The sequence below is a fragment of the Acipenser ruthenus genome, chromosome 13 (genome assembly GCF_902713425.1).
Source record: "Acipenser ruthenus chromosome 13, fAciRut3.2 maternal haplotype, whole genome shotgun sequence".
Classification (NCBI taxonomy): domain Eukaryota; kingdom Metazoa; phylum Chordata; class Actinopteri; order Acipenseriformes; family Acipenseridae; genus Acipenser; species Acipenser ruthenus.
Window position 1 is genome coordinate 26412221 of NC_081201.1, and position 27127 is coordinate 26439347.

General features: G+C 37.9%; 1 protein-coding gene across 3 annotated transcripts in view; it reads left to right on the forward strand.

Moving 5' to 3' along the window:
- The window catches only part of pcdh15b (protocadherin-related 15b), a 244704-nt gene that overhangs the window by 158726 nt on the left and 58851 nt on the right, over positions 1-27127 (forward strand). For all 3 annotated transcript variants that reach the window (XR_009330857.1, XM_059035858.1, XM_034031603.3), the window contains 7 exons: positions 2521-2633; positions 5554-5760; positions 9770-9904; positions 12685-12834; positions 14408-14601; positions 15987-16119; positions 23385-23464. Coding sequence is in view for 2 of the 3 variants with exons in the window: in XM_059035858.1 (XP_058891841.1) it covers positions 2521-2633; positions 5554-5760; positions 9770-9904; positions 12685-12834; positions 14408-14601; positions 15987-16119; positions 23385-23464 (1012 nt within the window). In the remaining variant the exon portion in view is untranslated. The remainder of the gene's footprint in view (positions 1-2520; positions 2634-5553; positions 5761-9769; positions 9905-12684; positions 12835-14407; positions 14602-15986; positions 16120-23384; positions 23465-27127) is intronic.

Genomic DNA, 27127 nt, shown 5'->3' on the forward strand with positions numbered 1-27127 from the left:
ACAAACTTTGCTTTTGTGACCAGGACAGTGATATTTTGAAATTTACCTATTTTCCAGAACATTCCAGATAGATTCAGTGCTGAGTAAACTTGGAGTAACTTCTAGAACTTTCTAGAACTTTCCAGTAATATAAATAGTAGTATACATACAGGGGCCTTAAGCCCACCAGTTCAGTTTAGTTCCAGCTGCCTAAGTGGATACATATCTGCATTTTTCTGAGATGGCATCAAGAGGCTGCAAGCATCCGGCAGACGCATTTTGCTATGTCTGCGGCCAATTTATCAAGACAAGAGCGAAAAAGTACTCCGTGGAAGCATCTGCTAAGATGTGTGAGGCCTACAAGGCATATTTCATCATGCCTGTCGGGGATCAAGACAAACCCTGGGCACCTCATTTCACCTGTGAGCACTGCAAAAAAACTCTGGAAGGTAAGATGGACAATTGTTGCTCGGAATTTTATGTTATAAAATTTGTTAACATTTTTAAAATTGTAAAAGTTTTTAATTTTAAAATGTTTTACAATTTTCAATGTTATTGAAAAAATATATCATATATGAAAAATGTTGCGAGAATCTCTTACACATTAGTCATGGGTGAAATAAATGTATTTTTGTAGGATGGTACAGAGGGGAAAAGAGAGCAATGAAGTTCGCTATCCCAAGAATTTGGCGGGAACCCACTGACCACTCAAGCAACTGCTACTTCTGCATGGTGGACCCTTCCAAACGTCGGACTGGCAAGAATGCACCTGCTATCACGTATCCGGACCTTCCTTCATCCATCGCCCCGGTGCCACACTGCCATGAGCTCCCCATACCCACTCCTCCGGAGAGAGAGCAGCCGTCTTTAGAAGAGAGCAGCAAGTCAGAGAGCGAGGAAGACATTGTAGATCCAGATGACAATTTCAGAGGTGGAGCTGAGGAGAGAAACCCATACTACCCCAACCAAAAAGACCTAAACGACTTGATTAGAGATCTTGGTCTCACCAAGTCCAATGCCAAGCTTTTGACGTCTAGGCTCAAGCAGTGGAACTTGTTGGATGAAAGTGTGCAAGTCGCAGATCAGAGGAAGTGTCACCAACCTTTTTCCAGCTTCTTCACCCGTTAAGATGGGCTCTGCTTCTGCCACAATGTGACCAGTCTGTTCGAGGCAATCGGAATCGCCTGTAACCAGAATGAGTGGCGCCTCTTCATTGACAGCTCATCCAGGAGCCTCAAAGCCGTGCTGCTCCATAATGGTAACAAGTACCCGTCTCTTCCCCTGGCTCACTCGGTGCACCTCAAAGAGGATTACAACAGCATCAAGACCTTGCTGGACGCCTTGAAGTATGATGAGTACGGCTGGGAGGTCATAGGAGACTTCAAAATGGTGGCATTCCTGATGGGTCTCCAAGGCGGTTTTACCAAGTTTCCCTGCTATCTTTGCCTTTGGGACAGCAGGGACACCAAGGCGCACTACCACAGTGGGACTGGCCACAGCGGACCGAGTTCTGTGTGGGGAGGAACAACGTCAAGTGGGAGCCACTGGTGGACCCCCGGAAGGTGCTGAGGCCACCACTGCACATCAAATTGGGCCTTATGAAACAATTTGTCAGAGCTCTAGATAAGGAGTCGGCAGCCTTCAAGTACCTTCAAGACTTCTTCCCTAAGCTGTCTGGGGCAAAGGTCAAAGCCGCTGTCTTCGTCGGACCACAGATAAAGAAGATCCTGGAGTGCAATGAATTCCCCAAGAAGCTCACTAGTAAGGAGAAAGCGGCTTGGAACAGCTTTGTCGCAGTGGTTCGGGGCTTCCTGGGCAATCACAAGGCCGAAAACTATGTGGAGCTGGTTGAGACACTGGTGAAGAACTACGGCACAATGGGCTGAAGGATGTCCCTCAAAGTCCATATCCTTGATGCTCATCTTGATAAATTCAAGGAGAACATGGGAGCGTACTCGGAGGAGCAAGGCGAGCGCTTCCACCAGGATATACTGGACTTTGAACGCCGCTACCAAGGACAGTATAACGAGAACATGATGGGAGACTACATTTGGGGGCTGATTCGTGAAAGTGATTTACAGTATAATCGTAAATCTCGAAAAACTACTCACTTCTAAATCATTTTGTAGTCATTTTTGTATTACTTTAGTATAAATACATGTTAATTTGGATTCATATGTTGTTTTTTTCTGACTTTATGTGAACGAAAAGACACAAATTCGCCCGTTTTCTCATTGGAAATAGGTAAATTTCAAAATATCACTGTCCTGGTCACAAAAGCAAAGTTTGTGGGAAATAATAGCCATTTTCTATACTTTTGAGGCATAAGCAATTAGGAAATAACACTTACTACCCAGGCACAAAAATTGTGTTACATAGTGAAATGTTTTGTTTCTCAGGCATCGTCAGTTCTGTGGAGAGTGTGTTTACTTGCGCCTGTATATATGGTTTCTTGTAAAAAACTAGGCAATTGGTACAAAACATGTATTTAAAATTGAAACAACCATGCATACATTTTTATTAAAATCTGCTTTTTTCTAGGAACCCCTGAGAATTACATAAACTATTTCAGTTTAAATCAGACAACCGCAGAACTTCGCCTCCTCAAGCCAGTCAGCAGGGATTTATACCAGAAATTTGATTTGGTTATTAAGGTAATTTCAGATGCATTTGCATGTGTTCCTCTTGTCTTGTCTTGTAGAGTTCATTGTAATAACCTACAAAGGGTGCTTTGGTTCTGTATGTAAGGGACTGCTTTAATGCAATGCATACAGACAGAAATACTAAATCTGCATTAGGATGGTTGGATGACCTGTAACATTTTGAGGCAATATTGCTGAAATACAGGCCATGTGATAATATGAAGACATTTTCATTTGAAATATCAGGTTTGTGTATCTCAGGGGGGACAGACTTAATCTTCTTTAGATTGTCTAAGGCGTCAGAAAGCAGTTTTTCTTTCTCTCATGTCCATCCTTAGATTAAATCACCAAAAAGAAAACGCAAACAAGGACAATGACTTAATGACCTGACGCATGTCTTTTAATCCCATTCAGATCCTCTCTGAATCAGTGAGATTGTGTTGATGTTGCTAGCCTGACCTTCTCTGAGAACTGCAGCTAATGAGTTAAAAGAGAAATCGCCATGCCATCCGGAAATTTAAAAACATGAAACATGAAATAGACAGATGAATGCGTTAGCTGATACTTCATATTATTAGTATGACACATATTACAAAATTAAATACGCCTTGTTAAGATGTGATTTTTTTTGCAAATGCTTTCTTGTAGAAAATGTCATTGAATGTTATTTGGAAAGAGAGAATTTTGAATAATAATAGATGGATTTGTGATGATGGATTTTAACTCCGACTGTAATTGATTGCAGTTACCATTTCTAATTATCTCAAAAATATCATTGGCATGCAGCATGTTTATATAAACAAATCTCGTAACACATAAGTAACACAAAACATAGGTCAGACTGGGCAGTCGCCTTCACTGATCCTATCTAATCCAGTTTTTCTTTTTTCCTTTCGTTTTGTTCTCCGCTCACTCTCGTTCTCTCTTCTGAACACCCACCTCAAACACACACACACAGACATGTATATATAAACGTAGCCATCTCCGAATTAACAACCAATTAATTAATTTGGAGACTGTCACATTCTGCATGGGTTTAGTGGGATGGAGCTGTAACCCCATCTGTGCTGCCTAACAATAACAAACAAAAGCATTGCGTTTTTAATAAAAACCATACATTTTAAATTATACTAATACAACAATAAACCATTACTTTTAAATCATGATACATTGTGTTTTTAACTAAACACAAAATACATTTAAATCAAGAAATCATATTAAAACACACCACACCATACATTTACTTACAGACAGGGCTTTGTCCTGCTCCTCTAATCATGTGCAAGGCTTTTCTTCTGCCCTCCCACAATGGCTTTTATAAAATTGGGCCATGTGCACTATGATATATTACTGTAAGAGATTATTACCATAATCTCATATAGTACCTCAGTAACTATATTTAGCTCAGAAAAAAATATATTCCATGGCACTACAATTCAAGCACTACAATGGTAGCACAATGGGAACTGCAATAGTATGAGCCATTGGTAGTATGGTATGCCAATACAGTGTCTACTGTACTGTACCAGGACCATTGTGAAATATAATAGCTATTTATGGTAATGTTATGGTCTGCTAATGGACACTTTAGGATAATACACGTTTTTTTTTTTTTATTGGTATCCTAATATTAAAAAATATAATAATAATAATAATTTAAGTGCAGCTCCTTGTCAAAAGTTCCATTTTGTGTTAAATGAAAACACAGATTGCATCAGTCCCATAATTACAGGTTTAAACAAAGCTACAACATATCTCTTGTTTAATTGAACTTTGAAAATAGATATTATTATTATTATTTATTTATTTCTTAGCAGACGCCCTTATCCAGGGTGACTTACAATTGTTACAAGATATCACATTATACATTATTTCACATACAATTACCCATTTATACAGTTGGGTTTTTACTGGAGCAATCTAGGTAAAGTACCTTGCTCAAGGGTACAACAGCAGTGTCAACCCTCCGGTCAAGAGTCCAGAGCCCTAACCACTACTCCACACTGCTGCCCTAGATAAATAGACTCATTAAACCAATATAAATAAGGAAGGATTTCATGTCTCAGATCTCAGTTTTTTGAAAAGCTCATTCATTAGTATTGAGTATGGTGTGTAGTTTCTATCATACATATAGAGCACAGCAAAGCTGTCCTTTGAAGTAAGGTTCATATTCAGTACAGCATACAAACGTCATCAATTAGCTAATGACACGGCTATCAAAACCAGTGTATTTAATTAACTTTCAACCTGTTGCTTTTTATATGCAAGGTTGATCAACTGCTGAAAGAATCATTGTCCCACAAAATCAATCATTTTTTAAGGCTTGTGGTAGTCAGCTATCACCCCTCTGATCAATAATGCTTGCAATCATTTCCTCTCTGATCATTATGGTCTTCAGTAGGTTTTTATAGTTTTCCATGCTGAATGGGCAGGACTTGCAGAGAATACTGTAAATAAAAAAGATTAGGTCCCTGTTGCCTGCTTTGGTAATTCAGGGGGTGTTCCCTCACCTTAACTAATTGATTAATCCTTTAATGATGTTTCTATTGGGATTTTTGTATCCAGCGATGGGCGCCACCTGGGAGTCAGTTATTGTGAATTTGCTATCATGTTAAGGTCAATTGCACTGTTGAGGAAAGTTAATCATTATTTTTTTCTGCATATAATTGTCTTTATCAATGGAGCTAGAGATGTATCCTTTTACGTGGTGTATTTACAAGGTATTTATTTTAAAATATTAATTAATTTGGTCCAAGTAAGCCATTACAAAAGTGGAGGAGAAAGGAAATTGCGACAAAAGGTAGAGGCTGAACCATGTGGTTTAAACAGGGGAGCTCATTTTGTTTGACAATCGATATGTGTCCCAAACCATGTCACAGCTTCAGCTCATTCTTCTAAATAAATAAATGATATATGCATTTTATTTTTCTAGGCAGAACAAGACAATGGACATCCACTCCCAGCATTTGCTAATTTACATGTAGAGGTCCTCGATGAAAATAATCAAGCCCCATACTTTGAATTTTCGACTTATCAAGGGTATATCATTGAGTCAGCCCCGGTGGGCACAACAATCTCAAACAGTGGGAATCTTACAGCACCGCTTAACATAATCGCTTTGGATAACGACATAGAAGAGGTGAGAATTATTTGACTAAACGTGCATAATAAATGTATTATAATGTTTAACGTTTAATGAATGTTTCACAAGAAGATGCAAATGTATTCATATGAATTTATCCTGTGGTACAATAGATGTTTTTACGGTGGAATTAATATTACATAGCTGCTAATAAAATCAGATTTTGAACATGTGCATTTTTTTAATGAGTATTCAAGTCGAATGAAAATTGGATATAAAGCAGCTTCTTGAAACACATTACATTAAAATGTAAAACATGGTGTTTTCTGAGGAAAATAAATAATTAAGGTGTCTTTATTGAAAACGTGACATTGAAGACTATTTTTCACTCCTGTGAGGATATGATATATTTGATGTATATTTGATATATATATACTTTTTTTTTTTTTTTTTTTTTTTTTTTTTTTAAGATATGCCTGTGCACAGATTTGGGTGAATTCTGATCTACTCATTTTAATTGAGGGACACATTCTCAGCAGTTGTTTGATTCAATTAATTTCATTCTTAAGATATTTTTAATGGGATCATACAGCCATTCTTAGTTTTATATTAGATGTATTATCTAAATTTAATTATAGCTTAAAACACACATTTATTAACCTGTACCCAACAGAGATAGGTATTTTACAGCACTGAGGAGTCACCTGGATTACATCAACTATCTAACTGCGGTTATCCTGGCGTAAGTGGTTAAAAAATCCAGCTGTTACTTATCCCAGTGGGGTATAGGTTAACCAAATGAATTTCTCCTCAAGGAGTCTTTTTCAACACATCATTGGTATTGATATTGAAAAAGACTCCTTGTCAAGACACCTTGATAACAAGTTTGTCTACTGTAATATGTTTCTTTCATTAGGCAGATGCTTTTCATTAAAAAGAAGTTCCACTCAGTTTCTTAATCTGTTTAACTAAATACAACCAGTGAAAGTGCCTGTTGAAGTTATTATGTTGCCATTAGAGTTTACAGTAGGGAAGTTCAAATCATTCTGTGTAAGAAAGTGTTTCCACAATGTTCAATTACACCATGCTTGTTTCTGTCTTTTGTTTTATTTTAGCTTGCACTAGGTGCCAGGCCTGTAGGTTTTAGGGAGTGTGGTAGTTCTATACAAACTAGAAGTGTGAAGTTTTATTTTCCTTTTTTTCGTGGTTTGTGCTTGTCTATTTTGAGTTCTATTTTTCCCATTGGTCTTGAATTGTAATTGTTTGCATGAAAGCTTCTATTTTCTTGACACATTCAACAAGTTACTTGTTCATGTGTATTCTTAACACCTCCTCTTACTGATACTGAGTAAATTTTAGAGCTTCTAATAATCATATTAATAAAATCATAGCCGACTACAGTAGTGGGGTTGCTTTTTATTAAGTTCATGTTACAGTAGACTCTGGCTAAGAGAACATCCCTCGGGAAGCAAGTGAAGTGTTCTCTTAGCCAAAGTGTTCTTTAAGACGGAGTTGACCACCAGACACAATGTGAATCAATAAATAATTATGTATTACTTGTCATGACCCACATGCATCAGCATATGAAATGAACAGAATAAGTAAGAGAAAAGCAATAGGCAAGTATATGTTAATAAACTATAATAATAATACAGTAACAGACAGACTAACACTAATAAACTAACTGTCAAACTACATTGACACAGCACCACTACGCACGTTAAAAAATGCAGCAGCAGCTCTAGATTAATTATGAATACCTGTACAGGAGCAATATTCAAGACATGCACAAAATTATTTAACAGAATGGTGAAACAACTCACCAGTACGGAAAACACCAAATTGCTTTCAACTTGTGTCTGATTCAGGTTAATTTCCAACTTTTTGTAGCAAGAGAAACAGCGGCATGTTTCAGCGTTTGTTTACATGCCATTTTGTAATAATGAGGTGCACGTGTGGAAATCAGAATATAAAACAAGGCAATGATATGATGGCATTTCTGGAAAGATTTAATAAACCAATCAGTGTGCCCCAAGACACTCTTGCAATGACAAGTCACATTTGAAAAGATTGAATCAACCATTTGAATTTAAGTTTGATGATGATGAGTTATCAGGTTACAAAACAGTACTGCATCAGTTGTGAACGAATCGCTAGAGGTGCCAAAAAGGTGTTCTTTTAAGAGAAGTTCCTGTTCTTTTAGGTGGAGCATTTGCAATGGGAAAAATTAGTTTCACTGCAACGGTGTTCTCTTAGGTGAAGTGTTCTCTTAGGAGGTGTTCCTATACGTGGAGACTACTGTATTAGGCAAAACAAAAGAAACAAGTTTCAAAATATCAGTAGTCAGTTCATTTATGTTTTAAGCTGGTATTGTGACTCAAAAACTTTAAAATTTGAGGGAGCAAACAAAATCATATCCTGAAAAAAAAAGAATAATCATTCTCTGAATGATGAACTGGCCTCCATCTGTTACTTAGGGGTGGCCTATACAGTATAGTACTCAATGCATTTTACAGGAGGATGTCCAGATGTTTCTATTCACCTGAAACCTGGTACCTCAAACTGAGCCCCTATGCAGTTGTTGACCATCTTTCAAGCCCATTATTTGAGTTATTAGCCTGCCAGTAATGAGCAATCAAGTTGAATTAGTTGAATGAGTTAGATGTAGTCTAAGCATTACAAATATAGATTTAAGGTGGCAGGGCTGTATCATCTTTTAGAAAAGGTTGTATTTTCTGACAAGAATATTTGAAATCTGGCACCTTTGATTTGTAGAAAAGGCAACAGACAAAGCCAATCCATTGTAGCAAAAATAACTTCTCATTCTGTCTGTTTCTGTCAAGGTTGTCTTCAGTGTATTCTCAGTTTTAGTTTAAATTTTGTTCACCTGTCTTTTGTAAAAGAAAGAAAAACCTCAGTTTCACCCAGGCTGTCACTGTAGAGGGATGTTATTTAGCCCATTGGAATGAGTTCTGCATTTCAATCAGCTTAATATATATCCATACAATTCCAAGTACTGCTGAGCTTGTGGGGAATTCCCTGTAAGAATGGTTAATTCACAATGGACTTCAAAAAGCTGCCAGGGCTGAACAACATACACAGACATTTTAAACAAATCTAGTCCAAGTTTTGTTTTTCGGCTTCCTTCTAGCATAATTGATATGTCAAAAGAAGCACCATTTTCCTTTCAAATATACAATCGTGCTTCCTAATAAGGTATTGTACTCTCACATATTTTGAATTGGCAAAAAATATTCCGCAATATTCTCTTGTTTGTGAACCACTGCTGGTCACACAATTAATGTTAAGAATGCCTTCGATTTTATTTTTTTTATTTTTTTTTATTTCTATTGATCACCTACGAAAAAGAGACAATGCTTTTTTGGCAAGGAACTGTTTGTACCTCCGATTAAATGTTAACAAATTAAAATGCAATCATTATTTCACATTAAGTGTTTTCTGTTGCATTACTTGATAAAAACATCAACCCTATGACAACAAACCGCAATCTGGTGCTCCTTTAATTTCTTCAAACTCTTTCAAGCAATGTCTGTGCACTTAAAAAACTCAATATCTAAACTTGCATGTACATTTTTCTTTTGTTGTCATCATTCAAATAGGTATAAATGTAGTGTACATGATTTTACAGTATGTCTTAGTATTCAAGCCTGTAAATATATTTAATCACTGAAGACAATTATTTTCCTAGAGATTTAGTTATCAATAAATTATTGAATAATTACTTGCCCTAAACAAATGAAAAAAAAAGTAGAACAACATATTTTCATAGTTGTATTTTGGTTAAGAGGTTAAGCCATAGTTGATTAAATTAAAATCAACATTTCTAGCCTTCTAAATTGTAAACCCTACTTGTTTCAATTAACTTATGGTGTACAGGATTGCCATGTGTTTGTAAATGCTATGAAAGTTATTTACGTATTGCAGTTTTATGTCATGAAAAAGCAAATGTTTGAGTCAATTTATGTGACAGTTGCATGTCTGTTAACTTCATTGCAAATGTTGATTGTGTTTGATTAATTCTTTTTTCCTCAATACTATTTTAAAGACAAAAGACCCCATGGTTCGAATTTCCTTAAATGACTACAACACAGTTTTTACCGTGACTCAGTCTGGAATAGTCCGCTACTTGACATTGCTGCAGCCAGTGGATCGAGAACGTCAGCAGACCTACACTTTAACTGTGAGTATTGCACTGAGTTCATGCTTTATTAGTTGCAATGCAAGCTTATCTCTTCAAATAATATTTAAACAATGTGATGAGCAAAATTATTTTATATTGATTGCTCATATAAGAAAAAAAATGTACTTTCTCTTGCATTTGACTCACTTTGCTCGTAGGCCTGACAAAGCAAAGAGTGCGAGAGAAATACACTCAGCTTGATTAGAGGCAGCCACTGAACACTTAAACATATTATAGGTTATTAAATGTAAATAAAAAACAGATGAAAAACTGATATTAACACACTTAATCTGTTTATATAGAACTTGTTGTGGTTTAAAAATGTTGAATGCTGTGTCATTGACATTCTGAGTGCGAGATCTACACTCTTAGTGAAATTATGTGAAGTTGCTGGTAATAGGTTCCAATGGGGACATGACTTGTAATATAAATTATTTGGACCTCACGGATAGTCCTGAGCATTTTCTCTTTTAAGATTCTAATGCTAAATTGCCAGAGATTTTCTGCATGTGAATGAGGACTTGGTGTAGTGTTTTCTTTTAAGCTTTAATAAACATAGCATGGTGGTTTATTCATGAGAGCAGTGAGATAGCAGGTTCCTTGATTCCAATGAGACTGTTACTTTGCACTTGTTGCTACCTGATGGCTAAATATTGCAATAAAGCTATTATTTTCCTTGGCTTCATTTACATGCAAAAATTAAAATAAGTCACTTTTTTGGCACGCTGTTTTGGTAGTACCTTTTGGACAATTTGGGTTTACATGTAGTTTTCTTATAGGGAGAGACATTTTCCTTCAAAATTCAAATGGCCAAATATTAAAATATGGGAGGGTATATTTAAATGTTTCTGTCAGTGTTCCAATTTGGCCTTGCACGACTAATGATATCGTGCAGCTTTCTTAAACTGCGTTTACAAGAAGTTTTTAGGTTGTGTTAAAGAATCGCAAGTGCAGCCTGCCTTATTTGGCCACCAAAAAATTGAATAGAATTAAAATAGGGAGGGAAACAGAACCAAACATAGCGTTGCACAAATCCAAAAAATGCAAACATTCCAAAAGAGAGCGCTTTGCACTATCCATGCATTATTTGATGAATATTTTTTGGTTGCATATATATTTATCTACATACAATATATAAGGTTCCCTGCAGAAGGGTTGCATCATCAATTACGATCCTTAAGGTCATCTACGAACGGAACTAAAATCCAGCCCTTTACATTAATGGTATAAAAGATATCCAGTAAAAATGTGTAGTAGAGTACATTTTCAAAATACTGGTAATAAATCTACAATAGCCTACCCTAGTCACCCACATTTCCCACTACATAATGGTAAAATAATAATAATAATAATAATAATAATAATAATAATAATAATAATAATAATAATAATAATAATAAATACTGCTATCTTCTGAGGACCACTATGAATGATCTTTATTTTTCATGAAACGATTGTGTAATCACATGCTACGGTTATAAATTCAGTGTTTCTCCTGTTTACTGTATCTGTTTACTGTACCTCCCCCTTCTATCTATGGCTCTGCTCTGGAGTTAACATTCTAAGTACTGTATCTGTCCTGCATTTCTGCAACTCATTGTCAAAAATTGATTAAAACAGTGACACACTTGCCAGTTAAGGGCTTAGTGACATATTTCTTCACAGTGAGACACTCGATAGGAGAAAGGATATATCTCATATTTCGGCGCTGTCTGAGTGACAGCTTCTATTTCTTTAAGCAGTTTCATCATGCGGATAAGTTGGATTGTTTCTCAGTAGGAAACTGCTGTCAGTTTAAAGGGGTAATAATAACCCAGACTTACATTTTGTTTCTCACAAGTTATATTTCTGCTCACAACAGTATATGTTGGACAATGAACACTTGTCTCAAATTCACTTCATGATTTTAAGACTTGCACTCACATTAACATGCAGTACAAGAATTTACTTATTCTCAAACTGCGTCAGCTTGTTTCACAAAGAATAATGGAAAATGGGGCCTGTGAAACCAACTGATTGTGTTGTGGCACAGCAATGGAGCTTCACTCGTCAAAGAGAAAATGAAGTTTAGAAAATGAAATATATCCATTTTGAAATGATAAGAGGCTTACGATACAATTGTGGGGTAAGATAATGGCTACAGCGCCGCCAAGCTCTGTACTTGCTTTAGCTTGGTAAATAACTTTATTAAAACTATAATCTGCATACAGTCTGAGGTTCAGGAGAGGCACATTGATATTGAGCTGCATTTTGGAAAATGCCCGACAGGTTACTTGACTTGACTTTTCTATAAGATTGTATTTCTTTATAATTGTAAGGGTACATTAAACAAAAACTCTTGTTGAGCTCTTTAATTTAAAACACACATACCTGCCTATGTTATCACTTAGGAAATGTGAAAACTCTTCTCAACATCTGAATCTATAATTATGAAGAAAAAGAGTGTAAATATAACTACTCATTCCTTTCAGTTTACACTGTAAAAAAAAAGATATTGTACAAATTATACTATTTAAAAAACAAAAAAAGCATAAGAAAACACTGTAAATTCTTGTTGCTTAATAAGTTTCATATACAGTAGTTGGCTTTATTCTTCAGTTTTAGGAGAGATTCTATTCTGTTTTTAGGTTTGCTGAATCCGCTTCAAGCAATTTAACTATGATACAGTATTCTATATGTATTGCCTTTGGGGGAGTGAGTAGTACCTTAGCGTATGCTTGGTTTTGAGAGGGCGGTATAATCTGTTTGAACTAATGGGTTTCTTCATTTTCTCCCTAAAGATGATAGCCTCTGATGGAGTCCAGGAAAGTACTCCAGTCGCAGTTAATATCCTGGTGATCGATGCCAACGATAAAACTCCAACCTTCTCCAACATCTCCTACAGTGTAAATGTTTACACAGACATGCAACCGGGAGAGGCTGTCTTACGGGTAATCAATACTATAACGGTTCTTTTTGCAAACAATCCACTTACTCAAAATAATAACAACTTTCCAGTCCTGTGGTGTGGTTCCCTTTTAAAGACAACATTAGCCTTTCCTAATGTATTAATCCTTAATTGTTTTAGCCTGGGCTATTTTAATTCCCAAGACATAAAACATTGAATTGGTATGTTTGTCAGGGATGAATGTCATGCCATTATCAGGGCATGAGTACAGCCAGTTGCTCAGGCCTGCTGAGACAAAAGAAAGATGAGGTAAAAGGTTAAGGTTTAATCTGACTTCAAAATCAGTCATTCTGTCTCCTAGAAATGAGGTTAGGAACAGAGACCCATTCTACCATTGCCACCGTTATAAAATCTATTTACTATTTTAATTTGGATCTGAAGAAGACTTGCTGATTTTATGAACAAGATCAGTTTTGAGCCTAGCCATTTCCCAGACATAAAACCATGTGATAGGATATAATAGACACTTCACTTTGACATACAGTAGTAGGGCAAAAACTTCACTTCTAAAGGTTGTGAAAAAAGAAAAGAGGTATTATTGCTTGACCAAATTACCAGAAGGTCAGCTAAAGGTTTTCTTTTTTATAAGCATGTAAAAGATAATTGAATTCTATATTTTTAAATCTGTCTTTTAGTCATTATTTATTATTTAAATCTTGTTGCATGTAGATTGGATTTTAAAGGTTTGTCCCAGATTTCAGAACAAGATGCTATCATATTTAGTTAATTCTTATGGGTACATATGATTATGATTTTAATTACCTTGGAAGTTTTACCTCCAAGACCATAATCACTCTGGCTTTCAGGGTCCCCCAATGCTATGCTAAGTTTATTTTGCCACAGCTAAATCAATATTGCACTTGCAAAGCATGCATCTATTTTGCTTTACCTGTGACTGTGTGAGGTGCCTGAAAGATGACACATTGTATTTCAAGTGAACCCAGATTGATTGTGTTCTGGGATGAAGCTGCACATTTTTAATTTCTGAGTGCCTTTATCTTGCTTGGCCATATGTACTTTATTGTTTGTTTGCTTGCTTAGACAAAACTGTTTTATGTGCATAGTTGCAGTTTTCTTCAAGTATTTGCGATTTATTACACACTGAAATTCCCCAATACAGCAACTTTTTGTGTCCTATAAAATGTATTTAATGTAAAATAGTGTGAAACAGTGAGATCTATTTTAATGAGCTTAACCATGATAGATCTTAACCCCACGGTCCTAAAACCTGCAAGCTTGCACTGACTGGTTTGCTTTGTATTTAGGTTGTATTTAGCAGGATTAATTAGAATTACAGGGCAGTGATGTTACTTCAGTTGTGATAAATAAAGTACAACCCACTTTTGGCCTGCTTTTTTTATTGATTTAAGTGTAAAACTGCTTTGCTTTTGCATTTAAACTTCAATGTTATTCTCTGTTTTTATCAGTTGTGTTGCATTCTTGAAGTGCATAAAAAAGTACATAATGTGATTTGAAAGCTTTGAAAATCAGGCTCTGTTGTCTTTAGTGAAACAAAAAAATGAATTAAAAGATCATTTTTGTTCTCTGAATTACAGCTCACAGCTTTGGATGCTGATGAAGGTTTGAATGGGCAAATCACCTATGAAATTCTTGCTGGAGCTCAGGGAGATTTCATCATTAATAACAGGACCGGCCTGATCACTGTGGCTCCTGGTGTCAATTTGATCATCGGGCGCTCTTATGCCCTTACTGTCAAAGCATCAGACAACGCACCTATTTCTCAGAGGAGGTAAATAAATTAAGTACATGTGGAGCATTATAAGATGTGATGGGTTTTGTAAGTAAGAGCCCCTGGAAACCTTGTTACTGTTCCTATAGAATCAATCCAGGGCAGACCTGTTTTGGGTTTGAATCAGAAATTGACTCTAACCTAGCTTACTGTCACAACATTGATATGTACAGCTCTTCTAATTCTTCTACATGTCACAACGTGTCATCTGCAAATAACTCCAAATACTGCAATCAGATGTCATTTTAGGAACCAAATTGTCTTTAAAGAAATTAATTAATTAACACATTTGGAAACACATCTTATTTTATTAAAGAGCTGACTATAGCCATAAAGATGAATGTCTGATTGCATCTGCAGATGCTTGGGATGGCATTCAGCAGAATGAGCTGGTGTTGTGTGGCAATTTCAATGCGATTGTCACTTAACACATGATTAGTGAACTATTAATCAAATAATCAGGCATCCTCAGATTTGAATGATCCAGGGAGTGATGCCCACATTGCAAATTCATTTTGGTCTTAGTTTATATGAGATAAGCAGAGAAGATGTAAAGAAAAAAAATTAAACTAATTAAACTTTTGAAACATCTGACTGAACAAGGTTACATTTGCAGCAAAATGTGCAGACCATACATGGAGCTAAACTGCAAACAAGATTTTTTCTTTTGTTTTGTTTTGATACACCCTGATAACAGGGAGAAACAGTTGACAAGCAGCAGGTAAATAATTACTTGCTTATTAAACCCTGATTCTACAGATAGGGACTGAGTGGTACAGATGATAGCGATAAAGTTTTTTTACTACAGCTGGGTAAGTTTGTGTTGGCTTTACTGTGTACTCAAACCTATCTAAACCCAGATAACACTCAGTTCAAATAAAGAAGAGTGTGCATTCTTAAATCCACTTAAATCCCCAGCTGCTGTTATAATACTTCACGACTGCATCTTATTATGAAAAGTACTCATGTCGTCTTCACTCTTCAGGCAAAATTCCAGTGCCCTGAAGCTTGAGTTCAGGCTAGAGAAACCGAGAACAATGTAAACCTTTTACTGTATCTTTTAAATCCTGAACAGTGGTGTGTGTTAGTGTAATCATTACAGTTCATGGTAGGCTGGGATCCCAAGGCTTTGTAATCTGCAGTAGTTACTGCAGTTATTTTGTCTAACATTTGGTTTCCTTATTATGCACCTATTTCAGAATCAACATGTCTTGTATTCTAGTTACTGTGTACCATACAATATAAACCTAATCCAAGGCTTGCTTCAATTCTTGATAATGAATTGTTTTAAAGCTCCCCATTCCCTTTACATCTGGTAAATGTTAATTAACACAAGTTCACTTGCCATATTTATCTTCATTTCTTGTACATTCTTCTAACTACAGGAGCTCCATAACTACTGTCTATGTTGAGGTGCTACCACCAAACAATCAGAGCCCCCCGAGATTCCCACAGTTCATGTACAGCCTTGAAGTCAGTGAAGCCATGAGAACTGGAGCCATTTTACTGAACTTGCAGGTAAAGGACAGTAATGAACACACACTATGCATGGAACTGTGTGACTTGATGTTCCAAGACACAGGTGTTCACCACATACTGTAAAGCCTGCTGCGGGTTTCATCTGAAGTGGCAGTACATTGCTTCTGTTTTGAACCTATATTCATGATTTATTTATTTATGACTACTTGCTATAAGATAGTTCCCAGCTCCCCACTACTAAAGATGTTTTCATATTGCAGTTCCCCTTCCAAAATGTAACTTTAATGTCTGACTAGCCTCATTGTAAACCATGAGACTGATGTTTATTATTTGGTTATTTAGCAGACGCCTTTATCCAAGGCGACATGCAGAGACTAGGGTGTGTGAACTATGTATTTAGTATTTAATATTAGGAGCCCAAATTCAGCCGTCACACGTTTACAAGGCAAGAACTGTCAGAAGCTGGTGGGCGTCTTTTTTCACAACTCTTCAGTGCTGTATAGTAGTAGCACTAATACGGGGAACTCGGTTCATTACAGAGAATAATTGGACACTGTTGAACACAAATTTATAAAAGCACAAACGTAGTAAATGAAAATGATTCATACCTCATTTAATAAAGCACTAAATGGATGTACTTAGTAATCTTCCAGACCATTTGAAATAAGAACATTCTGCTCCCAGATAAAAAAAAGTGTTTTAATACAAATTAAGGCCTTTCAGGTGTGTGTGTGTGTGTATATATATACACTACCGGTCAAAAGTTTTAGAACACCCCCATTTTTCCAGTTTTTATTGAAATTTAAGCAGTTCAAGTCCAGTGAATAACCTGAAATGGTACAGAGGTAAGCGGTAAACTGCCAGAGGTTAAAAAAAAAGTTTAGGTTACCAAAAACTGAAAAATAATGTACATTTCAGAGTTATACAAAAAGGCCTTTTTCAGGGAACAAGTAATGGGTTAACAACTTACAGCTGTTCTGCAGCAATGGAAGTAAATTAAGCCTTGAAAGCTGATGCTAACAATTCCCACAGGTGTCCCAACTTGTGTTGATTACTTACAAACCCTCTGTTTGTATAAAAGCAGTGTTGGAACAGACTGTGTTACTACACCCTCAAGCATTATTTGGACAGTATTGTACTGCAGGAAGTAGTATATTGCTGTCATAATGGCGAGAAAAGGGCAATTAACAAAGGAAGACAGACAGACCATTATAACCCTTAAAAGTGTAGGTCTTTCCTTTAGAGGAATTGCAAAGAAAGCCAAGGTGTCAGTGAGTACAGTTTCCTACACCATCAAAAGGCACTTGGAAACTGGAGGAAACTCTGACAGGAAGAGGTCTGGCAGACCCAAAGCCATAACAGAATCAGAAGACAAGTTTCTGAGAGTCAACAGCTTGCGTGATAGGCGGCTCACAGGACAACAGCTTCAAGCACAGCTTAACACTGGTCGAAGTAAGCAAGTCTCAGTTTCAACTGTGAAGAGGAGACTTCGAGCTGCAGGTTTGACAGGTCGAGTGGCAGTAAGAAAGCCATTGCTAAGATGGCAAAATAAGAAAAAGAGGCTTGCCTGGGCCATGAAGCACCGCCAGTGGACTACTGAAGACTGGAAGAAGATCTTATGGACCGATTAATCAAAATTTGAAATCTTTGGTTCATCACGCAGGGTTTTTGTACGCCGTCGAGTAGGCGAAAGGATGGTTCCTCGGTGTGTGACACCAACTGTCAAACATGGAGGAGGAAACGTGATGGTCTGGGGCTCTTTTGCTGGATCCAGAGTCGGCGACTTGCACAGAGTGAGTGGCACCCTGAACCAAAACTGCTACCACAGCATTTTGCAGCGCCATGCAATACCCTCTGGTATACGCCTAGTTGGTCAGGGGTTCATCCTACAGCAAGATAATGACCCAAAACATACCTCCAGGCTATGTCAGAACTACCTTAGAAGAAAAGAACAAGACGGTAGGCTTCAAATCATGGAATGGCCAGCACAGTCTCCAGTCTCCAGACTTAAACCCCATCGAGCTGGTTTGGGATGAACTGGACAGAAGGGTGAAAGCAAAGCAACCTACAAGTGCAACACATTTGTGGGAACTTCTGCAACAGTGTTGGGAAGAACTTTCCGAACAATATTTGATTTCCATTGTAGAGAGAATGCCACGAGTGTGTTCGGCTGTTATATCTGCAAAAGGTGGCTACTTTGATAAGTCAAAAATTTAGATTAAATTTTGTTAAACAAAACGATTCCATGATTTCTTTTTTATCTCCAATTGTTTATTTGTTCTATGCTTTAATTTCAGAGTACATTGAGACATTAAACTGTGTAAATTTCAATAAAAGCTGGAAAAATGGAGGTGTTCTAAAACTTTTGACCGGTAGTGTATGTACAAATCATGGCCTTTCAGGTGTATGTGTATGTGTGTGTGTGTGTGTGTGTGTGTGTGTGTGTGTGTGAATGTGTATGTGTATATATATATATATATATATATATATATTAGGGGTGGTACATAGAGCCATTATCTGTATCTGTATTTGTGCCCATGCTATTTGTTATTCGTTTATGAATTTGGATGTGTATACGTCAAACTGGAAGTGGGCGGGGCAAAATCAGAAGTTGTCAGAAGTTTTTTTTTACCCTTAGTGGCACTGGAAAAATGTCCTGAGTGACAAAACAATGCAACAATGTGCAGTTTTCTATGCAAACTGTGTATAATATGTGCAGTACAGTCCTGTGCTGTATTTTGTAATAAAGCTCTACTATAAGTAGGGCTGTTCATTTTGGGGTTTTATTTTTGATGACATAATGTCCCTTTAAGTTTGTTTTGAGCCGACACAATTTCTTAATAAATGAAGAGCCCTAACAATAAGCAATGGAACCACAATAACCACTAACTAATAAAATAAAGAATGCAGAAAGGTGATTTTTTTGATCGTTTGTGCTATTTTAAAATGAACAATAATGAAAATAGATATACAATATTTGGGATTTTTAAGTATCATAGTCTGACAGCAGTTGTCATAAGTGCAATAATTTCCACAAGTGTATTGTTCTCCCATGCAAAGCAGTGCTTGATTTGTGCCGGGGCTTGGGGGGCACAGCCCCAGAACCTCTGGGCGTGCAGAGTCATATTCCCTGTACCTCTAGTTAAAAACCTCATAAAATGCTTTATTTTTAAATTCTCAACAAAGTTGTATCAAGTCTGCAAGTTCTTGCTTACGTGCTAAAGAGAGAGAGTCCCCTGCCACGTTTGTAGCCTACTTTAAATTACTTTACGATTTCAGCTTGAGTGCCTTTAAGTAAGATGACACTGGCTGCAACTCTATTGTTGTTTTGGTGAAATCCATGTTTTTGTCTGTGCTTTCATCTTGGGGGGGTTGGCCATAACTCACCACAATGGCCAGGTGGGTTGGTGAGTGCCCCTTCCACTTTGGCCAAGTATGGTACTCATGCTTTGACAGCATGGTTGAATCTGCCAGAGTCAGGACCCTGCTGTACTTTGTCTTGAGAACCCGTTGTCACCCTCCTGCCACTTTGAGGCAGTGGAAGTTGGAGGGATATATATATATATATATATATATCAAACTTTAGGAAGGATATATATATATATATATATAGTAAGAAAGCAGGGAGGGGGTTAAAGCCTCCCTGCAAGAAAAACATGTGCGGAATGCACATTCGTGTGGTTAATTGTGTTTTGCTTTATTGTTTGATTGTGTTGCTTTAATTTTTAATTTAATTTGTTTATGATTTGAGTGGCAATTATAAATTAGAACCAGGTGCAGGGTATTTAAAGAGGGCAGTCAGATTGCTCAGGGCTGCTAAGGAGAAGGAGTGCTCTGCTTCCAGGCAGTCATTGAAAGGGAAAAATGTAAGTTTATAGAATGGAGTGTTTTGATTTATAGCAGGTAAACGGCTTAGCCGTCCTGTGGTTCAGTTCAGGTTCCCGTGTGTTTAGTCAGTGCTCAAAAAGGAGCTAGGTGTTTGTTTGGTTTATTTTGTGTTTTTGTTTGTATTATTAAAAGTGCACATAAGCGCTGAACCTCCAATTTTCTGTGTGTTGGGTGTGTTCGTGATTTTAAAGGGGCAAGAACCTTGAGCTGGTGCGATTCATTTACTATATACAGACGTGCTCAAATTTGTTGGTACCCTTACAGCTCATTGAAATAATGCTTCATTCATCCTGAAAAGTGATGAAATTAAAAGCTATTTTATCATGTATACTTCCATGCCTTTGGTATGTCATAGAATAAAGCAAAGAAGCTGTGAAAAGAGATGAATTATTGGTTATTCTACAAAGATATTCTAAAATGGCCTGGACACATTTGTTGGTACCCCTTAGAAAAGATAATAAATTATTGGATTATAGTGATATTTCAAACTAATTAGTTTCTTTAATTAGTATCACACATGTCTCCAATCTTGTAATCAGTCATTCAGCCTATTTAAATGGAGAAAAGTAGTCACTGTGCTGTTTGGTATCATTGTGTGCACCACACTGAACATGGACCAGAGAAAGCAAAGGAGAGAGTTGTCTGAGGAGATCAGAAAGAAAATAATAGACAAGCATGGTAAAGGTAAAGGCTACAAGACCATCTCCAAGCAGCTTGATGTTCCTTTGACAACAGTTGCAAATATTATTAAGAAGTTCAAGGTCCATGGAACTGTAGACAACCTCCCTGGGCGCGGCCACAAGAGGAAAATCGATGCCAGAGTGAACAGAAGGATAGTGCGAATGGTAGAAAAAGAACCAAGGATAACTGCCAAAGAGATACAAGCTGAACTCCAAGGTGAAGGTACGTCAGTTTCTGATCGCACCATCCGTCGCTTTTTGAGCGAAAGTGGGCTCCATGGAAGAAGACCCAGGAGGACTCCACTTTTGACAGAAAAATATAAAAAAGCCAGACTGGAATTTGCTAAAATCCATATTGACAAGCCACAATCCTTCTGGGAGAATGTCCTTTGGACAGATGAGTCAAAACTGGAGCTTTTTGGCAAGTCACATCAACTCTATGTTCACAGACGAAAAAATGAAGCTTTCAAAGAAAAGAACACCATACCTACAGTGAAACATGGAGGAGGCTCGGTTATGTTTTGGGCTGCTTTGCTGCGCCTGGCACAGGGTGCCTTGAATCTGTGCAGGGCACAATGAAATCTAAAGACTATCAAGGCATTCTGGAGCGAAACGTACTGCCCAGTGTCAGAAAGCTCTGTCTCAGTCGCAGGTCATAGGTCCTCCAACAGGATAATGACCCAAAACACACAGCTCAAAGCACCCAAGAATGGATAAGAACAAAACATTGGACTATTCTGAAGTGGCCTTCTATGATTCCTGATCTGAATCCTATCGAACATCTATGGAAAGAGCTGAAACTTGCAGTCTGGAGAAGGCACCCATCAAACCTGAGACAGCTGGAGCAGTTTGCTCAGGAAGAGTGGGCCAAACTACCTGTTAACAGGTGCAGAAGTCTCATTGAGAGCTACAGAAAACGTTTGATTGCAGTGATTGCCTCTAAAGGTTGTGCAACAAAATATTAGGTTAGCGGTCCCATCATTTTTGTCCATGCCATTTTCATTTGTTTTATTATTTACAATATTATGTTGAATAAAAAATCAAAAGCAAAGTCTGATTTCTATTAAATATGGAATAAACAATGGTGGATGCCAATTACTTTTGTCAGTTTCAAGTTATTTCAGAGAAAATTGTGCATTCTTCGTTTTTTGTGGAGGGGTACTAACAAATTTGAGCACGTCTGTATATAATATATATATATATATATATATATATGTATAATGTAAATGATTTGCACCCGCTCGGGTTCTTTGCCCCTTTAAAAATAGACCCAGGACACAGGAGATTAAGGTTTAAAGCGCTTTGCGCTATTTCTTTTTTAATAAAACACAAACAAAACAAAACAAACACCTAGCTCCTCTGGAGCGCTAACTAAACTTCCAGGAACACCCTAACTATGAAGTGGGACGGATAAGCCGTTTCTCCACACCACAAAAACAAAACACACCGTTTAACAAAATATACTAGAGCACACCCCAAAACCTGTCTGACTGTTCGGCAGCAGGGCTCCTACCTTCCTACTTCCTTCTACTCAGCAGCCCCAAACAGACTGGCTGCTTTTCTTAAATACCCTGCACCTGGCTCTAATTTACAATGCTAGCCAGGTGCAGGGGATCATTACTGATTAAACAATTAACCAAATTAAATTAATCAATTGACCAAACTAAGGCTGCTCCCCTCTGGGAGATGTAGTCACATTCCCCCAGGACTACACTATCTCACTATATATATATATATAGGTATGTATTGTGAAAGATTTAACCAATTTTAACCCAGACACAAGATTTAACCCTTAGCGGTCCATTTATTCAGCACCTGTCAGGCACGTCAGGTCCAATTTATTTTCACAGGCGCTGTTTATTTTACATGCGCTGTTTAAAAGTAATTTTATTAAAAGTAAAACGGTTTAAAAGGCACTGCATATCAACAAGACACTCAGTACTGCATCTCCAGCCCCGCCCCACCCCTTGTTTGCTGTATTTATCACATACCTCTTCATAGTTGTGCATACCGATAAATCATCGCCTGATCACTCGTTTTGTCACCAAACACCAAAGGTTTTCTCTGCTTTTTCTGGAGAAAAAAAAACGACTAGAGACCTGTGCTTGACGTCTTTTTGATGATGTCAGACCGGAAAGGGACAATTGTAATGTCGGACCTGGTCCAACATAGCACCGCAAAGGGTTCAAGTGTTTTAAAGCACTTGCGTGCCAATTTTAATATTTACAATAATAAAATAAAACAAAAACAAAACAAACACCTAACTCCCACTCTGAGTACTTACTGAACTTTTCTCAGTTTCCCTAACTAACTCGCTGAACGGCTAAGTTGTTTACCAGTCAAAACAACACTTTAACACACGCAGCATTGCACACTACACACACAACCAAAAAGGTCTTAAACACAGATTTCTTCTTCGTGACAGCCTTGCTTCACACACTCTGGAGACTGCCCAGAACAAACATTTTCGCTGGTTAAATACCTGCCTGCTAATTAAATATATATATATATATATATATATATATATATATATATACACTAGAAACCTTTAGCATACAGTTTGATAAGTGAAATATGCTAGTAGGAAAAACAATTTCTGAAAAATGCAGCAATATAGCTTGTGCATTCTAAAGGCACGTACAATGGGAAAAAGTACATGAATAAAATAACTACCTAGCAGAATTTTTTTTTAATGCAGTATTCATTCATTCATTGATTATCTTTTTCTTCCTCAAGGCCACGGACCGTGAAGGTGATCCTATAACTTATCGTATCCAAAATGGTGATCCTCAACGCGTGTTTAACCTCACAAAAAAGTAAGATCATTTCTGCTGTACTTTCTCAATAATGATTAATCTGAATGTACTTCCCTTTAATAAAAGAAAAGGCAGATACTGTAGTAAACCAAGTGATTAATCAATTATCAAAACTGTCACAGATTAAATCTCTAAATCATTTCTGTTTTTTAAACTATAGAAATGTTTAGGTAGTAACAATGTTATTTGGATTTGCATTTTGCACTTTAACTAGTTTCGTCGTAGTTCCTCATTCAGTAAAACATAAAAGGTTGTTGTAAGAAAAAGTAATGAAAGACTGGTAGGGTAAAGCAAGAACCCTGATTCGAAAAGTCAAATGCTTATCTGTCTGTTGTTTTTTAGGCATATCTTTTCAGGAAAGTTAATCTTCTTGCAAAACACAAACAAAACAAACTTATTAAAATGGACAGATGTTAGGAGACAAAGAAGCGGAACTGGCATTATAATCAATGCTAATTAGCAGATGTGAAGATTTTTAAAAAAGCAGGACTATTAGGACAACTGTGTGTTTAAATTGAGCCTTTGCTTTATTTATTTATTTTTTAGTTTACTCCAAAAAGGCTTGCTGTCAACCGAATAGTTTGTGTATCCATTTCCAAGTCGACACATAATTGTAGGTCCTCTAATGGCATGCATGCCTAGATAAGACACATCAATATCCTCAGCCGCTAGCATGAACTTAATTCCAGCCCGGATGGTTTTGATGCTAACTATCTTGGTGGAGCCTGTTGTTCAGAGAAACAGTTTATATTACCTCTGATCTTGGATAATAGAGGTCAGAATCTGACTACTGCCCTGAAATTGAAGAGGTCAGATAAAAGTCAAGAATAGATTTAAGGGAACCAGAAACATTCAATTTGCATTAATATTTTTTCCACAGTACATGAACTCTTTGGTGGTCTGCTTAAACTGTTAATGAAATACCCAGAAATGGTAGTTTCGCTATCCTAGCTGTCAGTGCTGACACTTACTGGCTTGATGATTTAGATTAAATAGTGGATGTATTGCATTATTAATAAGTAATAAATAAATAAAAACACGAAACAAACAACATTTTCTCATTGCTTTGTTTTTTCACCAAGAGTTTGTAAAAAAATGTTTGGCTTAAAGGGGTTTCTGACTGAACATGTTTATCAGTTTTTTTTTCTATTACACTATGTAACACAATTTTTGTACCTGGGTAGTAAGTGTTATTTCCTAATTGCTTATGCCTCAAAAGTATAGAAAATGGCTATTATTCCCCACAAACTTTGCTTTTGTGACCAAAATTTACCTATTTCCAATGAGAAAACGGGCAAATTTGTGTCTTTTCGTTCACATAAAGTCAGAAAAAAACAACATATGAATCCAAATTAACATGTATTTATACAAAAATGACTACAAAAGATTTAGAAGTGAGTAGTTTTTCGAGATTTATGATTATACTGTAAATCACTTTCACGAATCAGCCCCCAAATGTAGTCTCCCATCATGTTCTCATTATACTGTCCTTGGTAGCGGCGTTCAAAGTCCAGTATATCCTGGTGGAAGCGCTCGCCTTGCTCCTCCGAGTACGCTCCCATGTTCTCCTTGAATTTATCAAGATGAGCATCAAGGATATGGACTTTGAGGGACATCCTTCAGCCCATTGTGCCGTAGTTCTTCACCAGAGTCTCAACCAGCTCTACATAGTTTTCGGCCTTGTGATTGCCCAGGAAGCCCCGAACCACTGCGACAAAGCTGTTCCAAGCCGCTTTCTCCTTACTAGTGAGCTTCTTGGGGAATTCATTGCACTCCAGGATCTTCTTTATCTGTGGTCCGACGAAGACAGCGGCTTTGACCTTTGCCTCAGACAGCTTAGGAAAGAAGTCTTGAAGGTACTTGAAGGCTGCCGACTCCTTATCTAGAGCTCTGACAAATTGTTTCATAAGGCCCAATTTGATGTGCAGTGGTGGCATCAGCACCTTCCGGGGGTCCACCAGTGGCTCCCACTTGATGTTGTTCCTCCCCACACAGAACTCGGTCCGCTGTGGCCAGTCCCGTCTGTGGTAGTGCGCCTTGGTGTCCCTGCTGTCCCAAGGCAAAGATAGCAGGGAAATTGGTAAAACCGCATTGGAGACCCATCAGGAATGCCACCATTTTGAAGTCTCCTATGACCTCCCAGCCGTACTCATCATACTTCAAGGCGTCCAGCAAGATCTTGATGCTGTTGTAATCCTCTTTGAGGTGCACCGAGTGAGCCGGGGAAGAGACGGGTACTTGTTACCATTATGGAGCAGCACGGCTTTGAGGCTCCTGGATGAGCTACCCAGCTCCTGGTCCAGGCCCTGGTACTCTCCCGCCTAGACTACTGCAACTCCCTCCTGGCTGGCCTCCCTGCGTCTGCCACCCGTCCGCTCCAGCTCATCCAGAACTCTGCTGCCCGCCTGGTGTTCTCTCTGCCTCGCTTCACCCACGCTACTCCACTACTCCGCTCACTCCACTGGCTCCCGATCACCGCTCGCATCCAGTTCAAGAGTCTTGTACTAGCCTACAGATGCCTTGACCAGTCTGCACCCAGCTACCTCCAGACCCTCATCTCTCCCTACACCCCCACTCGACCTCTCCGCTCCGCCTGCACTAGAAGACTAGCTCTACCACCGCTACGCTCCCCTGCCTCCAAAGCCCGCTCCTTCTCCACCCTTGCTCCGCAGTGGTGGAATGACCTTCCTACAGATGTCAGGACTGCCCAGTCCCTGACCACATTCCGGCGCCTCCTTAAGACTCACCTCTTCAAAGAGCACCTGTAGAACTCCTCTGTTGTATCCTGGGACACTATCACCCTTCATGTAAATGTGCTTTATTTTGCTCTTATCAGCCCCTATTTTACTGCATTTAATCCTGTACTTCAGAATACTGTAATCTGCCAAGTTTTTAACCTGTAGTACTTTGTATTTAATCACATCCTGATGTAACTATCACTATTTAATCATATCCTGATGTAACTATCACTATTACCTGCTGTATTATTGAATTGTGGGTTGTCAAACTTGTACTTTACTTGAACAAAAGTTATTGTATTTCTTGCTCTTATTGTATTACTTGTATTGTAACGCTTGAAATGTTTTTGCCTACGATTGTAAGTCGCCCTGGATAAGGGCGTCTGCTAAGAAATAAATAATAATAATAATAATAATGAGCTGTCAATGAAGAGGCGCCACTCATTCTGGTTACAGGAGATTCCGATTGCCTCGAACAGACTGGTCACATTGTGGCAGAAGCAGAGCCCATCTTGACGGGTGAAGAAGCTGGAAAAAGGTTGGTGACGCTTCCTCTGATCTGCGACTTGCACACTTTCATCCAACAAGTTCCACTGCTTGAGCCTAGACGTCAAAAGCTCGGCATTGGACTTGGTGAGACCAAGATCTCTAATCAAGTCGTTGAGGTCTTTTTGGTTGGGGTAGTATGGGTTTCTCTCCTCAGCTCCACCTCTGAAATTGTCATCTGGATCTATAATGTCTTCCTCGCTCTCTGACTTGCTGCTCTCTTCTAAAGACGGCTGCTCTCTCTCCGGAGGAGTGGGTATGGGGAGCTCATGGCAGTGTGGCACCGGGGCGATGGATGAAGGAAGGTCCGGATACGTGATAGCAGGTGCATTCTTGCCAGTCCGACGTTTGGAAGGGTCCACCATGCAGAAGTAGCAGT